The following is a 21,595-nucleotide window of genomic DNA, read 5'->3' on the forward strand; positions in this document are numbered from 1 at the left end:
CCGGCCTTAGCGGTCTTTGAGTACGCGGCCCTTGTGGATCGTTAAGGCTGCGTACTTTAAGGCTGCAGACCCTGAATTGGGATACAGCCTATGACTTGGGCAGCTGAGGACAGGTCTGCCGGAGACAGCGGCAGCCAATCAGAAAAAGGAGAGACTGCAGAGACTCTTAAAGGCACAGAGCACACATAAAAAATGTAGTCCAGACATACCAACACACACTGATTCATGATCAAAATATGGCCACTGTAAATGTTTTAAGGAAAATATTTTCTCATTTTTAATGTGATGACAGCAACACAATGAAGTGTTTCTTTTTGAGGACGCAGCTTTCAGGATTCTCTGCAGCAGTCTCAAACGTCTGACGGCCAAGGAGAGCACTTTCTGAACAGTCCTGGCTCTTCTTTGGTGTCATTTTTGTTTCATGATGTAGTAAGTGTGCCTTTCCAGAAGTGTAAACTGCCAAATCCACATGCGACTCCATGCCATCGGTAATGCAGGCCGTTGAGCTGAGGCTCATCGCTCATCTTTAGTTTGACGGATGCAGAGTCCGTATTTTCCTGAAAGAATTTCACATTTTCTGCCAATATTAATCACAATGGCAGCTTTAGCATATGCTAACCAAAGGCCATATTCTTCTTTATTGTGCTGCAAAGAATAAAATGATCAGTTATTAGTTGCAGATGTTTCTGTATCCAAGTCTTGAAGCAGTACTTTAAAGCACTTGATATAGTTGATCATTCTGTCATTGCAACAGGACAGATGATTAGTGGAGCCTCATTCCGTCCCGATTTATTTGTACAGGGGCTGAAGAATGGATGGATGGTATCAGAAAAACTATCTGTGAATGTAAACATTAGCACTTTGGCATCTACGTTGTAGAAGGACAACAGTCCCTTGTCATAGTCAACATAGATTCCCACCCGAGATGGTCTGATGTGAACCGTCAAGTTGGTCGATGGTTCTGTTCTGAAGGCGAACTCGGACTGATCCCGAAGGCTGAGAAACCAGTATCCATGGGCGGGGCTCACGGTGATTTTACCCTTACGGTTGATGGACCGACTGGCCACGCCGAGGTCCCAATCAGTCTTCCCCCCTACCTCCACCTGTAAGAGGACATTATGGTAATGATTAATTTAGACATTCGACACCGAATTTGCAGTGCGCTTTGATCTTTAATGTGGATGCCATAGTTTTTCCAGTTATGATGGGAGATCCCCCATATGTTAAAAAAAGAAATAAAAAACACTAATTAATCAGTAATTTAGCAAAAAGAAACACATAAAATCTTCTCACTAAACTCAAGATGTCATAAAGCTCCCCTCGCTCATGTCTCCACGTACCCATCAGATGGACTGCTTTGTTTGTACACAGAGACTGAGAGTTTAAACTAAAAGAGCTTGTTTCCATATTGCTTACCTCCCAGTAATGGCGCCCTGAGTTGAAGCCCTGGTTGGCCAGCAGACACACTACCCGGTCAAAGCGTTTCGGGTTGTCTGGTACCACCTGATGGCGATCTCCGCAGTAAACCCTCTTCCCATCTGCTGAGACGGTGAGACGTGGGTGGGCTGTGGTGGGATCCAAAGTGATGTCAACTGACAGATACAGTGATAGAGCAATGGTTAGTTCCTCCACCCTGTAACACTGCTGACTTGAGTTCGGGTTAAAGATGAATGATGTCCGGTACACAAGTTGGACAGAAAACTGTAAATGCCAAAACGTCTTTGAAATGGAGTTTCTAAAAACCCGCCAGTTTAGCTCGGGGCTCAAACAAAAGTAAACGCTAAAAGGATTTAAGTCCATACCTGCATATTCTTGAACCCTCTTAACCTCTGCAAAGAAAATGTGATAAATTGACTTCTCGACATTTTCTTCAAGTCATTTATTTGAAGAAGAATATTAACATGTAAAGAATTGTGTGCTGTCATTAAAACACTTACTCGGGTTGGGTCTAGATAAAGACTGGTTTGATGACGATTGCTGACCTACCAGTATGGAGAGACACATTTTTGTAATGTTGAGTTAATATTTGATGTTTGTTAATGAAAACACGATCATGCAGAGTTTGAACTTAGAATTACATAATGCTAGGATGGTCTGTTTTTGGCTACGTTGCTATTGTACAGACGTTCCATTGAGTTGCAAAGGTTTAGAGACACTATTTGCTCTTTTGAATTTTCAACGTGACTTTACTGCCCAGTTTAACTTGAGGTGGGAATGAAGACTTACAGATTTCTGGCAGTATTCGCAGCTCTTTGTGAAACTGCTCCATCATCTGATTGACAGACCTGAGAATCACACCTGACGTCAGCTGAGATGACACAGAGACTCCGGACCAGTTCTTAGCCTGCCAAGGTGCAGACAGGGAAGGGAACGTCTGCAGGGAGATAGGAATGTCATAAAGACATACAGTCTATGTTACATATCATGTTAATCATACTATATGCTCAAAGTAGCCAAATTCCAGTTACTTAGGGCCAAATAACAAATTCCAATAATCACCGATTTCATTTTCATCGGCGGTTTAGGAAAAGGTCTGGCTGCACTCTCTTCTGCACCTCTCTCATGCACTGTCCTTCAAACTCATCCATGTACTCCTTACATGTTCACCTGTCTCCCTCTCATTGAACTCTGTCCAGGTTCTACTAACCTTCATTCTCTCTTCTCTCCAGAACATATCTGCTTGTTTTCAGACTCTCGTCCATGCACTCCCTCCCCTCACTGCAGATTACATCTGGAAACATCAGTAGTTTCTGCTGGAAAGGTAGTTGGCAGTGGTTCCTGGAGTTTGCACCAAAAACCTCCCAGTAAATGCTTTGGTTGCTAGCAGATTGCTACTGACTACCTACTGGCTGAGCAGGAGTATAAGGTGTGGCACAAACCAGAAATGCCTACAAAGTAGAAGTCGTGCCTCAGCCACAGCCGATGTGTTTCAAAAGACACAGCATTTCGTTTAAGCCTAATCTTCTCTTTTTCTTGTTTCGCTTCAGCTCAGAGAATCTGTCGATTCCAGTAAACCACAGTGCTACAATATGCTGCTGACCAAATGAATCACAAACTTTTTGCCAGCTGGTTGGGGAAGGCTTCTTTTCTAATGACTGGTCCAAGGCTTGAGGAAGAAATTTCCCACTGACTAACAGCAACCTCTAGCAACTGAATGGGCGACACTCATCAGCTTCATTCACTCGTTCCTGTTGCCACCACGAGCACCTCTACAACCCTCTCCTCCCTGGTCACGTGTCTGCACCCTAACAAACGCTGCTTGTACCGAACTGTTCTGTGAGCGTGACTGGGGCGCCCCAGCTTTTAGTACTATAACCGTGGCTCTCACAATTCTCTGACAATCATTTGGTAGTTTTATGCAAACAATAACATAAAAGCATCAGGAGTAAAAAAAAGTGAGTGGAGAAGACATTTTCATGTCTCCCAGCAGCTAGTGCCTCTAGCAAGATGAGTAATCCTGATCCAGGGTTTCACATCTCTGCATCTCAATTCTCAGTATATTCCTTAACTGGACTTATAGCTACTTTCTGGATCTGTTACTGGGAGTAACTAGTGGAGCACTGCAAATGTATTACGTCTGTATTATTTTATCTGGTGCCTCATTTCATTATTTATTCATACCTTGAGAAAGAATATGTAGTCCTCAGACAGAGCCAGCTGACTCAGTGCTGAGCTCCTCCGTTTAAGCTCAGCTATTTCTTCTTCCAGCTCTCTCAGCACGCTCTGAGCTCTGCGCTCTGCCGCTCGAAGAGTCACCTCTATCACCTGGGTGCCACAGAAAGGGTGTGTTCATGAATATGCCGACAAATGTGTCGTCTACTTTGAGACAAAAATAGTGTGTGCAGTATGATTGTCTCTGTAGTTGGTCACCTCCAAGACTTCAGCTTGGCAGTGCTCCACGCTGGAGATCAGCTTGGAAAAAGCACAGACGGCTTCATCCGTCTCTCTCTCTGCACTATCCTGATTAAAGCATGAACAGCAACCAGCGGAAAAGTAGAAAAGAAGAATTCAGAGACAACCATAAATGCAAAATGTGACAAACTAAAGTGTGCTCACTTTTGGTATCTATTCTGTCATTTTCTTTTCTGAGATATTTCATTAGACATGAACAGCTCGGCCACATGAACAGTTTTTAAGGACAAGTGTCAGCTAAAGATCTCTGCTCTCTGATTGGCTCCTGGAACAATGTAGCATGCTATCTTAACAAAACAAACAAACAAACAAAGTGCACGTGTGAGAGAATAAATACATACGATCCATAAGCGAAGCTTCTTCCTGCAGTCGTGTTGACACCACATCACTCACCTTTATCTCTCGCAGGGAGCTGTGTACCTCCTCCACTTTTCTCTCTCTCTCACTGATGAGCTCCTTTAGCTCCGCCTCAGTAACACCTAACTTAGCCTGAATGAGACAGAAAACACACAGTGTGTCTAACAACCAACGCATTAAACATGCTCTGCTGCAGTTGCATGTTTATATACAATTAGATGCACAGTTTGTTTGTCAATGACAGTTGACTTTGATTTAAAATCAACTGTGTCAACTGACAAACACTGAAAATATGATTGAAGTGCAGATCTTCAGCTTTAATTCAGGTGTTTCACAAAAACGGTGGAGCCAGGTGTTACTGCTGATAGAAGTAGTATGAATTCTGATGAGTGAGAGCAAACATGATTGGATAATGGGCCAAAGCAAAAGCAACCCAAGAGCAGTGTTGGTCAAGTTACTTGAAAAAAAGTAATCAGTAACTAATTACCAATTACTTCCCCAAAAAATTAATCCTGTTACTTTACTGATTCCTTTTTTCAAAAGTAATTAATTACTTAGTTACTTAGTTACTTTTTAAAAACACGATTTACAACCTGAAGAGGTGATAAAGTGATCGATCTTTCAGCCCAATTCTACTTTTTCTGCATAATCCATCATACAAAATTTAATCAAATGGAAAAGTCTCTTTTTAAAACTTGTTTTATCAGTTTTAATCTTTTAACTTTATGCATCAAGCAAAAATGTAATTATATGCACCATTCTCTGACTTGAAGAAATTTGTTTAACATTTAAACCTATTTTCTGCACATTCCAGCACATAAATTTTTTTTTTTGTGTTTACACTCACTCTTTCAAATAGATGCAAGTAAAACACAGCAGAAAATAAATAAAGTCAAAGACTCAGCGGTCCTGTTGCTCTATTTTCACCTGTTGTCACAGCGGGGCGAGCTACACACAGTAGGACGGTGTGCCCGTGTGGTGTGCTGGCTAGACCCAAACGCGGCTAGGCTAGCGGTGGGTTGGAACAGACACGCAGTTATTCTAGTAACGATCAGTGCACGAAGCGTGGCTTCGGAACTGTCGTTACAGACAGAGAGCAAGCGGAGCCGGGATGAAAAAGAGGATCGAAGGGAAAAACACTCACGGTTGCTGAATCAGGTGGAGACTGACGTCGGCAGAGTTTTGGAGCTTCTGACATGAAGAGAATGATGTCTGAGCGGCGAACAGGTGGGTGGTGTCTCTCTTTTAAACCCGACCCCGTGATCAGCTGATCACCGGCTGACAGGACCCCCCCCCCCCCCCCGAGGACCGGCACCCGACGGGCCAGGACGGCGGCGACGGAAATCCGAGATCAGGGAAGGGTCCAAGATGAAGCGGGACGGCACCCAGGAGCGCTCATCAGGACCGTAGCCAGCCCAGTCCACCAAATACTGGACCCCCCGACCCCAGGGACGGGAGTCCAAAATCTGCCGGACAGTGTAGACAGGACCCCCATCGACGAACCTGGGCGGGGGCGGGGCCCGGGAGGGGGGCGCCAGCGAGGAAGTGACGCGCCGTTTAAGCTGCGAGACGTGGAAAACCGGATGGACCTTCATGGCGGGCGGAAGCCGGAGACGGGCTGGGAGAAGCTCCAATCAGGCGGCAAAAGGCTTTCCAGAACCTGGCGGTGAACTGGGGCCCCCGATCGGAGACTATGTCCTTGGGGAATCCGTGAAGCCGGACGACATGGTCCAGGAGGAGCTCGGCCGTCCATTTGGCGGAAGGGAGGCCGGCCAGAGCGACCAGGTGCACCGCCTTAGAAAACCGGTCCACAAAGGTGAGGATGGTGTCAAGACCGTCCACGGATGGGAGGCCGGTAACAAAGTCAAGGCCGACATGGGACCAGGGACGTCTCAGCACAGGGAGAGGGCGAAGGTCGCCAGCGGGCGGCTGAGTGGAGGACTTGGCCCGAGCACAGGTGTCGCAGGCGGAAACGAAGTCACGGACATCCCGGGTCATGGAGGGCCACCAGAAGGCACGACGGAGGAGTTGGAGGGTCCTGTCGGGCCCCGGGTGACCAGAGAGCGGGGAGGAGTGAGCCCAGAGCAAGGCCTCCTGACGGCACCGGGATGGTACAGAGAGCCTCCCAGCCGGGGTGTCAGGCGGAGGTGGTTCAGCGGTCAGGGCATCCCGGATAGAGTCCTCCAAGGGCCACCGAAGGGGGGCAGCGAAACAATGAGCTGGTAGGATAGGTGCAGGGTCCGATGTGAGGCCGCCCTGGGCGAACTGCCTGGAGAGAGCGTCTGCCTTGGTGTTCTTGGAACCAGGGTGGTAGGCGAGGTGGAAGTTGTACGGCTCAAAGAATAAGGCCCAACGGGCCTGCCTCGGGTTAAGCTGCTTGGCAGAACAAATATGGATCAGATTCTGATGATCAGTCCAGATCAGAAACGGTTCTTTTGCTCCCAGGAGCCACTGCCGCCACTCTTCTAAGGCCCACATGATGGCCAGGAGTTCTCGGTCTCCGACACCGTACCGTCGCTGCGTGTCAGAGAATTTCCTCGAGAAATAGCAGCACGGGTGAAGTTTTCCATCCGGGCCGTGTTGAGAAAGGACGGCGCCAGCGCCAACATCGGAGGCATCCACCTCCACCACAAAATCTCTGGCAGGATCAGGGTGGAGCAGGACGGGAGCCGTAGTGAACTGGCGGATAAGGTCTCTGAATGCCTGTTTCGCACCTGGGGAGAGGCAGAAGGGCTTGGGCAGGTTAGCTGGTTTGGTGAGGGATGTCAGTGGGGCGACAATGGTGCTGAAATTGCGGATAAAGCGCCGATAGAAATTGGCAAAGCCCAGGAAGCTCTGTAGCTGCTTAAGGCTGGAGGGCTGAGGCCACTGGGTCACGGCTTGGACCTTTTGCGGGTCCATGGTCAGGCCATTGGAGGAGATGGTGAAGCCCAGGAAGGTGGTGGACCGCTGATGGAAAGCACACTTCTCCAGTTTGCAGAACAGCTGGTACTCGAGCAGCCTGCTCAGCACGGTCCGCACGTGGCGAATATGGTCCACTTCGGTGCGGGAGTAGATCAAGATGTCATCCAGATAAGCAAACACCCACCGGCCTAGCATATCCCGCAAGACATCGTTGATCAGATGTTGGAAGACAGCAGGGCTGTTGCAGAGGCCGAAGGGCATCACCAGGTACTCCCAGTGCCCGTTGGGGATGATGAAGGCTGTCTTCCATTCGTCCCCTTCCCTAATCCGCACCAAATTGTAGGCGCTGCGTAGGTCTAGTTTGGTGAAGATGCAGGCCTGGGAGAGGGAATCGAGTGCGGTGGATAGCAGAGGGAGAGGATGGCGGTTCTTGACAGTGACTTTATTCAAGCCCCGGTAGTCTATACAGGGGCGGAGCCCGCCGTCTTTCTTTTTGACAAAGAAGAATCCCGCAGCTGCAGGGGAGGTAGAAGGGCGAATGAAGCCCTGTTGGAGAGCCTCAGCAACGTACTCCTCCATGGCTTTGTTCTTTGCGGGTGACAGCGAGAACAGGCGACCACGAGGAGGGACCGCTCCCGGGAGGAGCTCGATGGCCATGTCGTAGGAACGATGTGGAGGGAGAGTAGAGACTCGCCTCTTACTGAAGACCTCAGCTAGGTCATGGTAAGCCGGAGGGATCTTATCCAGATCAATGGGCTCCGGGGGTGACGCCTCTTCTGACTTAGAGTCCTTTTCAGTCCGGAAGAGAAGGCAGCGGCGTGGACACCGGGGACCCCAGTCCAGGATCTGGCAGGAAGACCAGGAGACGTGGGGGTCATGTTGACGGAACCAGGGGTATCCGAGGATGAGAGGAGAGGAAGGGGCCGAGACTACTAGAAACCGGATCTCCTCCTGATGATCCCCAATAGACATGCGAACCGGCTGGGTCTGGAACTGGATCGGGTAGGGTTGGAGTGGTCACCCATCCACTGAGGTCACCGGGAGAAATCGATCGACGGAAGTTAACGGAATGCGAAGTCGAGTGGCTAGTTTTTGATCGATGAAGTTCTCAGCGGCTCCGGTGTCCAGGAGGGCTTCAGATGAGAACTGTTGGTGTGTCAGGAGAAATATTACTGGTAACAGGAAACGAGAGGGGTCAGAGGAGTGGGAAGGGCCAGGTGGGACTCCCCCGCAGTCTACCTGGCGTCGTCGTTTCCCGGACGTAGCGGGCACTGGGGACGACGGTGTCGAGCTGATCCACAGTAGGCGCAGAGACCCTCACACCAGCGTCTCTCTCTCTCCTCTTTGGGGAGTCCACCCAGCTGCATGCGCTCCTCGCTGGATGTGCTGCTTGGGCTAGCAGTGGCTCCATCAGAGGGGGGAGGTGACCGCAAAGACGTGGTCCTCTGAGGCTGGAAGGGTTTGAAGGCCCGAGGGGTGTGGTGAGGCCGCGACATCACTCGTTGGTCGATCTTCAGGGCGAGGTCCACGGCCTCGTCCAGGGTTTTAGGAGCCTCATGGCCGGTCATCTCCTCCCGGATGTAATCAGCCAGTCCCTCCAGAAAAATAGAGCACAGAGAAGCATCCCCCCACTGTAGCTTAGCGGCCAGGGTACGGAATTGAGAAGCAAAGTGGCAGACGGGTCGACTGCCCTGGCGTAGATGAAGCAGCTGTGACTCCACTTCCACTTCGCTGCTAGGGGGAACAAATGTCTTTTTTAATTCCTCCACAAACAGGGCATAGTCATTGCAAGCTGCCGATTTATTGTTGTAGAGAGCCACGCCCCATTCCTGAGCCTGGCCAGACAAGAGAGAGGTTAGTAGTGCGACCTTTGCACGGGCGGTGGTGTATTTAGTGGGCTGACACTCGAACAGCATGTCTAAAGTGGTGAGCAAACCATCAGGCCGGCCATCAACTCCGTTCCACTTGTCTGGCAGTCCGATCCGGGGCTCCGCGCTCACCGGCACTGGCTGACATTGCAGCGAGGTAACGGAAGTGGAAAGTTGGAGGACGGTTTCGGTGAGGGACTCCATTTTTGTGCACATCCGATCTACCACACCGCGAAGATATAGCACTTCGGCTTTCAGCCGTTCGAATTCCGCTGGGTCTATAGGAGGCTCAGACATCCTGTCACAGCGGGGCGAGCTACACACAGTAGGACGGTGTGCCCGTGTGGTGTGCTGGCTAGACCCAAACGCGGCGAAGGCTAGCGGTGGGTTGGAACAGACACGCAGTTATTCTAGTAACGATCAGTGCACGAAGCGTGGCTTCGGAACTGTCATTACAGACAGAGAGCTAGCGGAGCCGGGATGAAAAAGAGGATCGAAGGGAAAAACACTCACGGTTGCTGAATCAGGCGGAGACTGACGTCGGCAGAGTTTCGGAGCTCCTGACATGAAGAGAATGATGTCTGAGCGGCGAACAGGTGGGTGGTGTCTCTCTTTTAAACCCGACCCCGTGATCAGCTGATCCCCGGCTGACACCTGTAAAGCAGGAGTGGGGCAGGCGGAGGTTTACCCTGGTGCAGGTGAGCCGCAGCAGTCAGTGGAAGAATCCGCGAGTTTCTCTGTGAGTTTCCCATTACGTCGTAGCGCACTTGTTGCTTGTTTGGAAGTTTAGGGGTTTTTCGCTGTAAAAAGAAGTTTTCTTCCCACGCACAGCGGACACTAATGTTTTTGTCACTTTTTATGGAATCAAACTCAAAGTAAGGTCAGTACTTCCACGCTTTAAACGCTGCACGCTCATACTCTCTCCCACAATCGATATATGATCCACTGTTGATCTGCACACAGCTGTTGTCACGAACGACACGCTCGCTTACGTCACTGTCGTGAGACATTCTCCCAAAAAAATCACGGTTTTAGTAACGCAGTAACGCAGCGTTCCTACGGGAAAGTAACGTAATCTAATTACCGTTTTTGCAATAGTAATCCCTTACTTTACTCGTTACTTGAAAAAAGTAATCAGATTACAGTAACGTGTTACTTGTAACGCGTTACTGCCCATCTCTGCCGAAGAGTTTATCAAGATAAAGAAATGGGATATTATAACAAAGTCAGTCACCCTAACTGAACTCTATAGAGCAGCTTATTGAATACAAAACTGAAGGCACAGAGACGCACGAACAAGCAGCAGCTGGAGATGGTTACAGTTTAGGGTTCGAAACATCAGGGAGCCGTTTTTCATTAAAATATTAAATACAAGTGTTATATTTAAATGTGTGTGTATTAATACATAATTCAACTTTTAAAAATTAAAATGTTGAAAATACTCTCGTTCACCTTGAGCCTCTGAAAAAGGGAGACTGTGTAGAAAAGCTTCTAATTCCTGAACAGTGAGTGCAGGAGTTTTGCTAAAGCTGCTGAATCAAAGCTGAAAGCCTGCAGTCACATCTGGATTCATCTCAATCCACTGTGGTTCTGCACAGACACAAACCTAGAGACATAGTTCTAACAGACTGTGCATGATAGCACAGCTGTGTGGTCCAGCCCAGAGTTTAGCAGTGAGGATGTTCACAGCTCCACCTGATACTCTGACCTTTGGACATGCCAGCCCAAACTGGAATCCATCGTTCCAGTTATTCTGTTGTGAAAATTAGAATCATGCCATGACAGCATATCAGGAGCCTGTGAGGAAAAAAACCTTCAACATTCTGAAAATTAAAGAAATACATATCAACATCACAATAACTGTAAGAATTCCCAACCCTACAACAAAGTTGCAACAAATCCCCGCAGCATGATGGTTTAATCTTCTCAAAGAGAACTTTTACTAAACCAGTCAGTGAGGCCCAGTTAGCTGTGAGCCAACCACCACATGCACAAACCTTCTTCAAGTGCCACTCTCGTTTGGCGGGGGTGATGTTGTGTCCTAGGTGATCTGACGTCCCCACACACGTGCTGCACACGCACACGTTATCAGTGCGACAGAAGAATTCCAGACCTCTCAGGTGGATGGGGCACGGCGGCAAATCCGAGTCACTGGACATGTCAACATTTGAATAAAGCCGTAACATGTAAGTGACTGATTAACCTGTCGTCTGGTTTCCAGGACATATTATTCAGTTGTTTACAGTTTGACACGTGTATGGTTACATTTAGCTGTTAACACAAAAGGTTTCCTTACTCTGCTTTTCTTATTTCCTGTCATATGTACACTGATACTACATGCAAACACTCCTCTAAACAATCTGTTTCACACAGTTTTTTTCCCGTCCGTTCATGATGTCATACTGACGAGATATCTTTGTGAACACAGCACAACCACTCACCTCCTGTTCAAACCTCCTGTTTGCAATGGCCAACCAGTCAAGAAACACTTGTTTTAGGCGGTGGGTGACCTGAGCAACACCCAGTATAAAACAAAAGATGCTTTTGAGCTGTGAGTAATGCAAAAATACTCCAGTGGTCTAAAAATGAGAATGGGAGGCCAGAAACGTGCACCATACAAATGTTTCTGTTGTAAACATCAGTGCTAAAACCTTGTCTCACTTGAGGACTAATACCATTAGTAATGGTTAAGAAGTCTCAGTACTCCTTCCAAGAGGACAACCATTACTAGAGTCTGCGTCTGTTGTTTTAAAAGTGAAGAAGCCTCGTGGATGCCAGGCCGGATGTCTTCACAAACCTAAAGAAGCCCACTCGCCTTCTCTTCAATCGTTTGAAACTGCTGAGTTGGTTTAATAACATGTATATTTCAATAAGTGATGAAACATTTGAACCTTTTTCTTTTTTTCCAAAGAAGAGGAGTGGAGGGGCTCAGGTCGTTCCAACGCAAATGACGGCTCGTGCTATTCATCGTAACAAAGGGAATCTCTGTGGCTTTGGACTGTTTATCAAACAGGCATAAACATAAAATGTGCTTAATACTGGAAAGTAGTTTTGTTGTAAAGTGTTGTAAACAGTCGGCGTGGTAAGGACTCCCTGAGAGCAGGGGTCGGAGACTATCTGAAGCATTTAAACTACCAAACAGCCACGAGGTGCTGATCTCTCCATACAGCAGAGCACAGAGCAGCCAAACGTCATATAACACTGTTATTAGTTTACAAACCCACGAGGAATGAAAAGTATTAGCAGGTTGTCTAGGCCTATATGTTTTTAAGACGTGTCTGTAGTTTAACTAATTGATTTGTGTGAGATGGATGTTTATTCACGTAAAATCTCTGAGCATGTATTTGATTGTTTTTTTCATTTTCCGATTTCTCGCTCCCTCATCGGGTCTGCTTGTCCACTGCTGCTGCTGAATCCTCCCATCAAAGCGTTTCTGCTGTTGTGGCATCAAGCTAATGTGTCCACTTAGTAAATCTGGTCCTCTCTGTGGGAGCCTTGTAGCATTTACAGTGGTATGCAAAAGTTTGGGCACCCTTGATCATTTTCATGATTTTCCTTCATAAATCACTGGTTGTTTGGATCAGCAGTTTCATTTCCCAGTACCTGCACTGGCCACACAGCCCCACAGCATGACGGAAGTGCCACCACATTTTACTGTGGGCAGCAAGTGTTCCTCTTGGAGTGCTGTGTTCTGTTTCCATACCACCTCTTGTTATGTCTAAATAACTCAGTTTTAGCTTCATCAGTCCACAGCACCTTATTCCAGAATGAAGCCGGCTTGTCCAAATGTGCTTTAGCAAACCTCAAGCGACTCTGTTTGTGGCAGGTGCACAGAAAGGCTTCCTCTGCATCACTCTCTCATACAGCATCTCTTTGTGTAAAGTGTGCAGAATAGTTGAACAATGGTAAATGGCCTGTATTTGTATAGCGCTTTACTAGTCCCTAAGGACCCCAAAGCGCTTTACACATCCAGTCATCCACCCATTCACACACACTGGTGACGGTAAGCTACTGTGTAGCCACAGCCACCCTGGGGCGCACTGACAGAGGCGAGGCTGCCAGACACTGGCGCCGGTGGTGCTGGTGTGTGGGTCGACTCTAACTGTTCTCACCATCCTTCGTCTCTCCTTATCTAAGATTTTCCTCGACCTGTCACTTCCGGCCTTAACCAGGACTGTGTCTGTGGTTTTCCATTTCCTCACTATTTTCCTCACAGTGGAAACTGACAGCTGAAATCTCTGCGACAGCTTTTTGTATCCTTCCCTTAAACCATGATGTGAACAATCTTTGTTTTCAGGTCATTTGAGAGCTGTTTTGAGGCTCCCTTGTAGCCACTCTCGAGAGAAGATGCAAAGAGGAGAAAAACTTGCAATTGGCCACCTTAAATACCTGTTCTCATGATTGGATTCACCTGTGTATGTAGGTCAAGGGTCAATGAGCTTACCAAACACATTTTATGTTTCAATAATTAGTGCTAAAGGTATTCAAGTCAATAAAACAACAAGGGTGCCCGAATTTATGCACCTGCCTAATTTAGTTGAAGTAACTATTGCACACTTTCTGTAAATCCTATAAACTTCATTTCACTTCTCAAATATCATTGCGTGTGTCTCCTATATGACACATTGAAATGAAATTGCTGATCCAAACAAATAATGATTTATGAAGGAAAAATATGAGGATTATCAGGGGTGCCCAAACATTCACATGACTCTGTGTAGAGGATATGAAAATGTCCCCCCACATACCTCACCACTACAGGCATAGACCTGAAAAGTTATAAAGTCAAATTTGGAACAAATAAAAAAAAAAATTAAATAATTTATGCTTTGTTGTGGCACTACTCTCACAAACATCCCGCTGACACACTAATGACAAACAATCATCCAGAGAAATCTGGATGATTGTTTGGTACTATTTGGTAACTTCGTGAACGTCTCTTTACAAATGTGAAGTCATTTACTGAGTCCAACTTTACAGACTTTTTGTGGCCCTCAGGTGACTGCTGCTGTGATTTGGAGATATATGAATAAAACTGAACAGTAGAGCAGGTCATCTATTAGCTACAGTGTTAGTGGTTTAATCCCTGGCTGCACCAGTCTGCGTGCCAAATGTCCTCAGTGAAGACAGTAACTCCAAGCTGCTGACGCATCCATCAGAGTGTGAATGTGTGACTGCTACATGGGAAGCACTGAAGTGTAGAAAAAGGTGGCTGCATGAACGGGTGAATGAGGCATGTATAAAGCACTTGGAAAACATAAGATCCAGTCCATTTACTATTAATGTGGTTCAGTCAAATATATTGTAATGCAATATTTCAGTATATTTCGGTACCTGGGGTAAGGTGGTGGGGGGTCGTGATGCTCCGTCCTGACAAAGGGAGCACCATCTCGACTCTGGCTTTGGGGGAGTGCAGCGTGAGGCAGCCCGGGGTCTGGCAGGTGCTGAAAACGTGACATCATTTCTGCAAAGATGTTCTCGGGCATCTCCCCCTGCCTCTGGAATCTGGGTGGCAGTGGTTGATTATGATGGGAAGGGGACCTGGAAGGCTCCGTTCCTCCAAGTCTGTCAACCACAGGAGAGCCGGCCATCTGCTTGAATTGTTCAGTTATTTCCTTCAGGGTCAGGTTGATATGGAGAGCTGGTCTCTTGAGGAAGGACTCTTTGCAGAGAGGGCACTGGTACATTTTTGTACTGTTTCCGTCCCAGTAGGAGGAAATGCAGGTTTGGCAGAAACTGTGTCCACATGGTAGTGTGACCGGTTTGGTAAATACTTCCAGACATATAGGGCAGGTGAACTGTTCTTCAGACAGGAAGGCAGCAGGTAGTGACATAGCCATTTAGTTTTAAGCTGCATATAGAGACAGACAGAAGATTAGAAAAATATTAAACCGTGTGCATCAGCAGACATGACTTTCAAAAGCTTTACTGTTCAGATCTCATCTAATTCTCGTTGCCACAGGAAAAGACTGAGTTTATACAGAACTGGTCTGGAGCTTGTTCATGGGAACTCCAAACTACGCTGAATCAGAACCAGAACTCTTTAATTATCCCTGAAAATATGTGTTCCCAGTTACTCGAGGCAGTGAGAACAGTAACCGACTAATTAATACAATATGTTACAAAGTTACAAAATAGAAACAAAATAGCTCTAAGAGATACTAATAGCAGAGAATATTAAATATATATACATGGATATGTATGGTTAAGATCCCGTACTTTGTTATTTTCTCTGTAGAGGATGCAGTAGTAATGCTGGAACTACTGCACTGTGTGCTGTGAATGAAATGGAGGAGTTGTACAGAGATATCCAGAGACAGGAATGATATCCTGTCATTTAGTGGTGCATTATGGGTAATCTCATTCTGCTCCTGTGATTGGCCAGTGAGTGATGGAGTGGATGGAGGTATTATCTTGGGCAACATCCACCTCTCCAATACAAGCTGAAGTGATAAACTTTGAATTATTAGATGTTTTTATCTATCCATCCACCTGTTCTTCAAGTGTCTGACACACCCAAGCCACGCCCTCTGACCAGCTTCCTTCATTTCCTGTCGAAGCACCTGTTGGTCACTGCTATGAAAGATGGGAGCCATATTCCATTCAGCAAGTCCTGGCCCAGCTAACGTACTCAAAATTCATGACCGCAGACGAGGAACAGTCACTGTTACACAATAATATACAGAACAGTGACAGTAGTGCTGCAAACACTCGCTTCATCCTGAAACCTGGACGAGCTGGACTGATAGGCTGGTTTCACTCGTCCAGCCTGGATATCTGCACTCTGATACAGCCTAACAGCCCCAGTCTTAGCTCATATATTACTATCATTAAAATGATCTCATTATCACCGGTCTAAAGCTCGACTTCAGCAATATCCATCAAGAACCAAAAGTGAAGGACAAACAGGTACCGAGAGGATTCATGCCCCTTTTTGCTGGGTAACATGTAACCTAAGTGTACTCTAAAACATTCATTGTTCGCCTAATCCATCAACTGATTCAGAAGCTCTTTGGAGCTGCTGGCAGCATGAGACTCTCAGTGTGAGTGTGCACTTCCTTAACTTAAACACACTAAAGCTAAAACACACAGTGAAAATATACAAAGGAGTAGTTGCGCAAGATCAAGAAATTCAGGCTCGGCTGGAATATTCTCGGCCAGGACGTCATCATTACCGAGTTAAACGAGGCAATGAGGAAAAAATACTGCAAGTCATTCGTGTTTCTTTAGTGTGTGCTGTACTGAGATCAGCTGACTCTGACTGGCAGGATAATATGTATTTATGTCGTATAAGCACCTCGCTCCAGCATTCAACAATAAACTGTTATTTCATGAATAAGAGAAGTGAAAGGAAGCCTGCTTCTGTCACAGTGACCTCATGAGAGCGATCTTTCTGTTAGTTTCTTCATACCAGGCAGAAATGTGCTGTCGTGTGAAATTAGCAGAGTGGAAGCTTCACTAATCCAAACATCAGCTGCTTTTTGTACAGCACTGGAAAAAATGATGGAACACAATATATGAGTGCTTTAGGAAAGTAAAGAAGCAAAATAAAATAAATAACAGACAGATTTACTGGCTCATGAAAACGTGCGAGCAGCCACCGTACAGGAAGCACCACCAGCATTGTTGAGCCATTACTCAGTCATGTGGTAAACAATCCGAAGACAGTGGTCATTACTGAAATATGCAAGACATCACAGAGCTGTCGTGTATCCGAAAGCTTCCTCAGAGAAGATGATAACATTTATGAAAAGTAATGTGTAAAATCTGTGTGTAACACTTTATACCAGTGCTTTATATTAACACTGGTGAACCTATGATGGAGGTGAGGTTTTGTGTTGTTCTCACAACCTCAGTGCTAAGAAAAAGTATAGGTCACAATTAAACGTGTGAGATTAATGATCACTTTTTTTATCAGACAAAGATGAACTGAATACAAAACGTGGTTTTTAAATAGTGATTTAGCCACGCCTACCCAGTCCTATGTGAAAAAGTGCCAAAATGGCCATCATGACAGAGAATCACTGTTGACCAATAAGAACACAAAGACCATGTGAAATTTGACCATTTTGACGAGACTTTGGGGGAAACACTGGTATAAAACCAAAAGGCTGAATTTGAACCTGATCAACAGTCAGTGTGACCGACAATGACCCATCACTGTCGTTGTGATTCTGTTAATGTTTTTGGTTTATAAATCCAGCTTTGGTAAAAGTATCGTGACGGCGCACACATGTCAACAACAGACTGTATAACTGTTGAGCACACTGGTGTCAAAGGCTTATATAAAGTTTCATGTGGCGTAGCGACCCACACCCACGGCTGCCTTTCTCTGCTGATTTCTTTCACGTCGTCATGAAACAGATTTGGAGTATCAGACCGTACAGGCACACAGCTCGATAACACCTGCCTGCACAACCATTTCCTGAAGTTACATCATTTAGCTTTGATATTAAAGCTGTAAAGCTGCAGTATAAACAGGTAGCGTGTGTTGTTGCATGTTTTTACACACTTTCACACACTGCATGATAACATTAAATATCAGTACTTGTGTTACATATAGGCATATACAGAGCTTCCTTTGACATAGTGCACAGACAGCTGACGCTCTACAGGCTGCTGGGTGAACTGATCCTATTCAGACACCAACTAACAACAGGAACAGAGTCCACAGTTCACATGTTAGTGAACATGTCTTACCTGCAGTTTCAGCAGAGAGGTTGTATTTGAGTGTTTGTACGAGATGTTCCCTGTAGCTCGTTCCTCTCCTTCTCTTGCTCCTGTCAGTCTGGATTTCACTTTTCTCATTCGTGTCATTTTTCCTTCATTGTTTTGTTGATCCCTCCTCTTAACCCCCCCACCCCACCCACGACATTTATCCAAACAGACCTGCTCGACAGGTGCAGCTGCAGAGGTATGCTGTTTTAGATCAACTCTGTCTCACAGCTCTTTAGCAAACACAGCTCTAATTAGATAATGCACATGCTTTTTATTTCAAGAAACTGTCGCGAAATCAATCAATGTAGAGCAGTGTCACAAACCACGGAGGCCCCAGAAAAGTGCAATCAAACGATGAGTTTGTAACAGCCCGGAGAAAACATCAACATATGTCTTCTGACCAACATACATGTTGTGGATACTTATAAAGCAGTGGGGTACACGCCCCCCCATGGCGTCAATGACAGATTAAAATAGGTTCCAGACATTAGTCACAGTCAATCGTACATCTTTAATAGCTATAAGCAGACATAGAACTTCTCTTTTCTATAACACCTTCCATACAAGGTAATAAACTTCAAGCCCTCAGGGTCTCTGAGGCTAATTATTGACTCTGATCATCTGTTACCAAGTAGAATAAAATATAGTGAGACACCAAATGAGTTAAGGCCTCAGGTCTGACACATTCCTAGATTATATGTATTGTAAGCATGCATTGCAGTTATCCTTCTATGTTCTAGTTTCCCTCAGCATGGATCACCTGGACAGTCACGCCAGTGAAGCTTAAGACCCTTAATGAACCGAACATCAACTCAAAATAAGCACAGATATGCAATGTGTATAAAATACTTCTAACCGTACCTGTAATAAAAGTTAACATAATGGAAGGATCCTCAAATGGACATCTTCAATAAACAGCTGTAATGCAGTATCAATACTGTGAGAAATATTATTAGATGGAATAATGCTGTAAAGAATGTTATCAATGCAGTTATAATGATGCAGATTATATGGCAGCAATATAAGAATTTCTGTATCTCCACATTGTCTGTTAAATCATACAGGACACTTGATGCCCACATCAGAGTTTTGCACACTGTCATGATGCGTGTTTGTTCTGGGAGTTGAAGCAATAAAGAGATAGAGTCTGTTTGAGATGCTTCATTACATGCACCTGGGTGTAGCTAAGACTGATTAACTGAACTGTGTGATGAATTAGGATCTCTACTGCCGTTCCACAAGTCCTGGTATGATTTCTTTCTCCAAGCCACCTTTTTTTTAGCTTGCAGAGACTATAAGGAATGCCCATTTAGGCCTGCACGGTTCACGATGTTCTCCACCTCACACTGAAGTGCTTCAAGTTTTCTCCTTTCCATTTCTGATGCCTTCTTCCACTGTTTCTTAAACCTCCTAACTTTCACCAACCTGTCAATGTCTTGCTGCGCCCTGATGTAGCGCTTCCCATTTTAAAAAATGATTAGGGACGGACTTTATCGACACTCACTCACAGGAAGAGCACAACCAGTTATTGGTGCCAAAAAAGCCGTTAGTAAATCATTTCCCAGGTGGCTGATGGCAAATGTTCATCTACAACGCTTTTCTACTCTTCCTGAGCACTCAAAGTACTTGATACAATTGCCTTACTCACCCATTCATACAAGCAAGAAGGGGATGAGCACACTGTACTTTCTAATGAAGCTCATATCCTTTGATGATGGAGATCTTCTTCTGTGGTAGTGAGTACCATCTAGTTTGCTGCTGTCTGCTGGGGGGCAGCGTCAGTGCCAGAAATGCCAGCAGGATGAACAAACTACTCTGCGAGGCCGGAAGCATCATTGGTCAGAATTTGGGCCAGGAGGTCACTGAACCTACCCTCTCCATCACAGACAGCCCATCACACCCACTCCACACCTCTGAGGCAGCAGAGTGATTCAGCCTCGCTGCCATAAAGAACACTTTAGAAAACCTCTCTCTATAAAGCTGTACAATAACTTCATTCTGGGACAGGTTTACACGCCTGTCAGGCAAAAGACTTTAAAGCAATTTGCACTTCTCTCCTACACATCAGTCTTAATTTTACTGTTTTTAACCAACTTCATTTGAACTTTTATCACTTTTTTATATATTTACATTTCTGTATTATCTCAGAGTATAAGGCACTTTTATTTAACTGTGTTTATTGTAGACTGTACTGGTTTCACTCTTGCTGCTAGGGATGGGTATTGATAAGATTTTCACGATTCCGATTCCATTTTCGATTCTGTTTAACGATTCGATTCTTTATCGATTCTTTTTAAAAAAGGAGAACACTAAGGTCGATTAGCTTAGAACTTTGTTTTATATCGTCTCTTTGAACAGGATAGACATTTAGGAGTAACATGGCCTTACAAACCCAACAGTGAGATCTTAAGAGATCCAGCCTACGGCTCTTCAATGGGGTGTCACAGGATCCCCAGGAAAAACATTGTAAATGTAAAATAATAAAATGAATATTCTTCAGTAGCAATTACACAAGAATATCCAGTAATGTCCCTGCCTACAATTAAACACATTCACTTACTGAAAATCATCTGCTGTGGCAAATGGGTGCAAGCCTTTGACCAAAAACGTAGTCACTGCTCGGTGACATTCGTCTATCCTGGCCTGAAAGGAGACGCTACCGGCAGCCTGCAGCGAGAACTGCCAGCATCTGAGCCAGACTCTGTCTCATCATGGTCACTAAACGCACAGTAATGGCAGGTTTGTAATAAGGCAGATCGCGCTAACATAATATGCACTGTTGTTGATTATTTACCTGCCGCATTAACGGGAGAGGACGTGCAAACGTTACTGAATTAAAAACACGACATTCATTTAAGGTCATCGCGTGTTTTGTGAGCAAATGCTTTTGCATATTCGTAGTGTTTCCTCCCTTAAATGAAATATCTACTTTTCAAATATTGCAAGTTGCCCTGTTGTCATCCGTTCTCGTGAAGTATAACCAAACTTTTGAGCGTTTGAGCCGCCATGTTTCCTGCCAGGTAAATGAAGCTCCGCAACGTGGTGACGTCGTTCTGGAATCGATAAGGGAATCGTTTGCAAACATGGCAAACAATTCCAAGGAGTTGAAACAGTGGGAACCGGTTCTCAACAAGAACCGGTTTTCGATACCCAGCCCTACTTGCTGCTGTAAATCAATTTCTCTTGTGGGATCAATAAAGTCTATCAGGGAGCCCACACCCCTGACGCTTGAGGCTGTTTCATTTCAGCTGGAAGATGTTCAAACAGGAACACTGGTACAGTCTGGAAAAAAAAAAGTGTTTGGCAACCTGGTGGGCATTCGCCTCCCATTGGGTAATAATTGCTGGGAGGCCCGTTCAGCCTCTGTTGCCCTGCTGTAATGGCTCCACCGATGCCATCAAGCTGGAGACTCGTTGGATGGAAACATGTCGAGAGCCAAGTGCACGATAACAGTAATCGTTTTCTTACTGCAAACAAAACATCACTACCCTGCAAACACAGACTGTGTGTGATGCTAGGCTGTGTTATGGAAATCTCTGATCAGTAACAGCTGTACAGCCTGACCAACAAGTTTGTTTTGGTAACTGAGCTTCTAGTATTCCATGACTCTGTTACTCAGCACTGATCAGCAGCTGTACTGTGCATTTCCCCTTATTCTATAATGCGAGTTCTCCTTCTCTCTTCAGATGTACGTAGATGCTCCAAACGCTCGCCAGTCAGTGTGCAGAACATTTTTACACTTTTTACCCTGACTGTGAAACCTAAACGCTGCATGCTTATTGGATAACAGCTTGTGATGGACACATCTGGCCAATCAAATATTACAGATGTGGGTG

The 21,595-nt window shown here is 45.7% G+C and overlaps 1 protein-coding gene across 2 annotated transcripts; it reads right to left on the reverse strand.

Annotated features, from left to right (window-relative positions):
• Nucleotides 1-734: 734 nt before the first annotated feature.
• Nucleotides 735-14,881, reverse strand: LOC146629885 (E3 ubiquitin-protein ligase TRIM21-like). 2 transcript variants are annotated; one of them, XM_085355446.1, is made up of 12 exons: nucleotides 14,417-14,881; nucleotides 14,015-14,043; nucleotides 13,035-13,049; nucleotides 11,039-11,192; nucleotides 4,306-4,401; nucleotides 3,871-3,960; nucleotides 3,622-3,765; nucleotides 2,204-2,374; nucleotides 1,938-1,959; nucleotides 1,803-1,829; nucleotides 1,417-1,592; nucleotides 735-1,103 (listed from the first exon to the last, which is right to left on the reverse strand). In XM_085355446.1, the coding sequence occupies exons 1-12, from the start codon at nucleotides 14,879-14,881 to the stop codon at nucleotides 735-737; spliced, it is 1,758 nt and encodes a 585-aa protein (XP_085211572.1). The 2 variants fall into 2 exon arrangements, with proteins under 2 accessions (XP_085211572.1, XP_085211571.1); XM_085355445.1 differs by lacking the exons at nucleotides 13,035-13,049; nucleotides 14,015-14,043 and having other exon boundaries at nucleotides 1,417-1,829; nucleotides 1,938-1,982; nucleotides 2,227-2,374; nucleotides 14,376-14,881.
• Between the last annotated feature and the right edge of the window lie 6,714 nt (nucleotides 14,882-21,595).

This window comes from Diplotaxodon limnothrissa, linkage group LG6, assembly GCF_057381915.1.
Source record: "Diplotaxodon limnothrissa isolate DT_005_m linkage group LG6, D_limnothrissa_male_GT1.1, whole genome shotgun sequence".
In the NCBI taxonomy this organism is placed as follows: Eukaryota; Metazoa; Chordata; class Actinopteri; order Cichliformes; family Cichlidae; genus Diplotaxodon; species Diplotaxodon limnothrissa.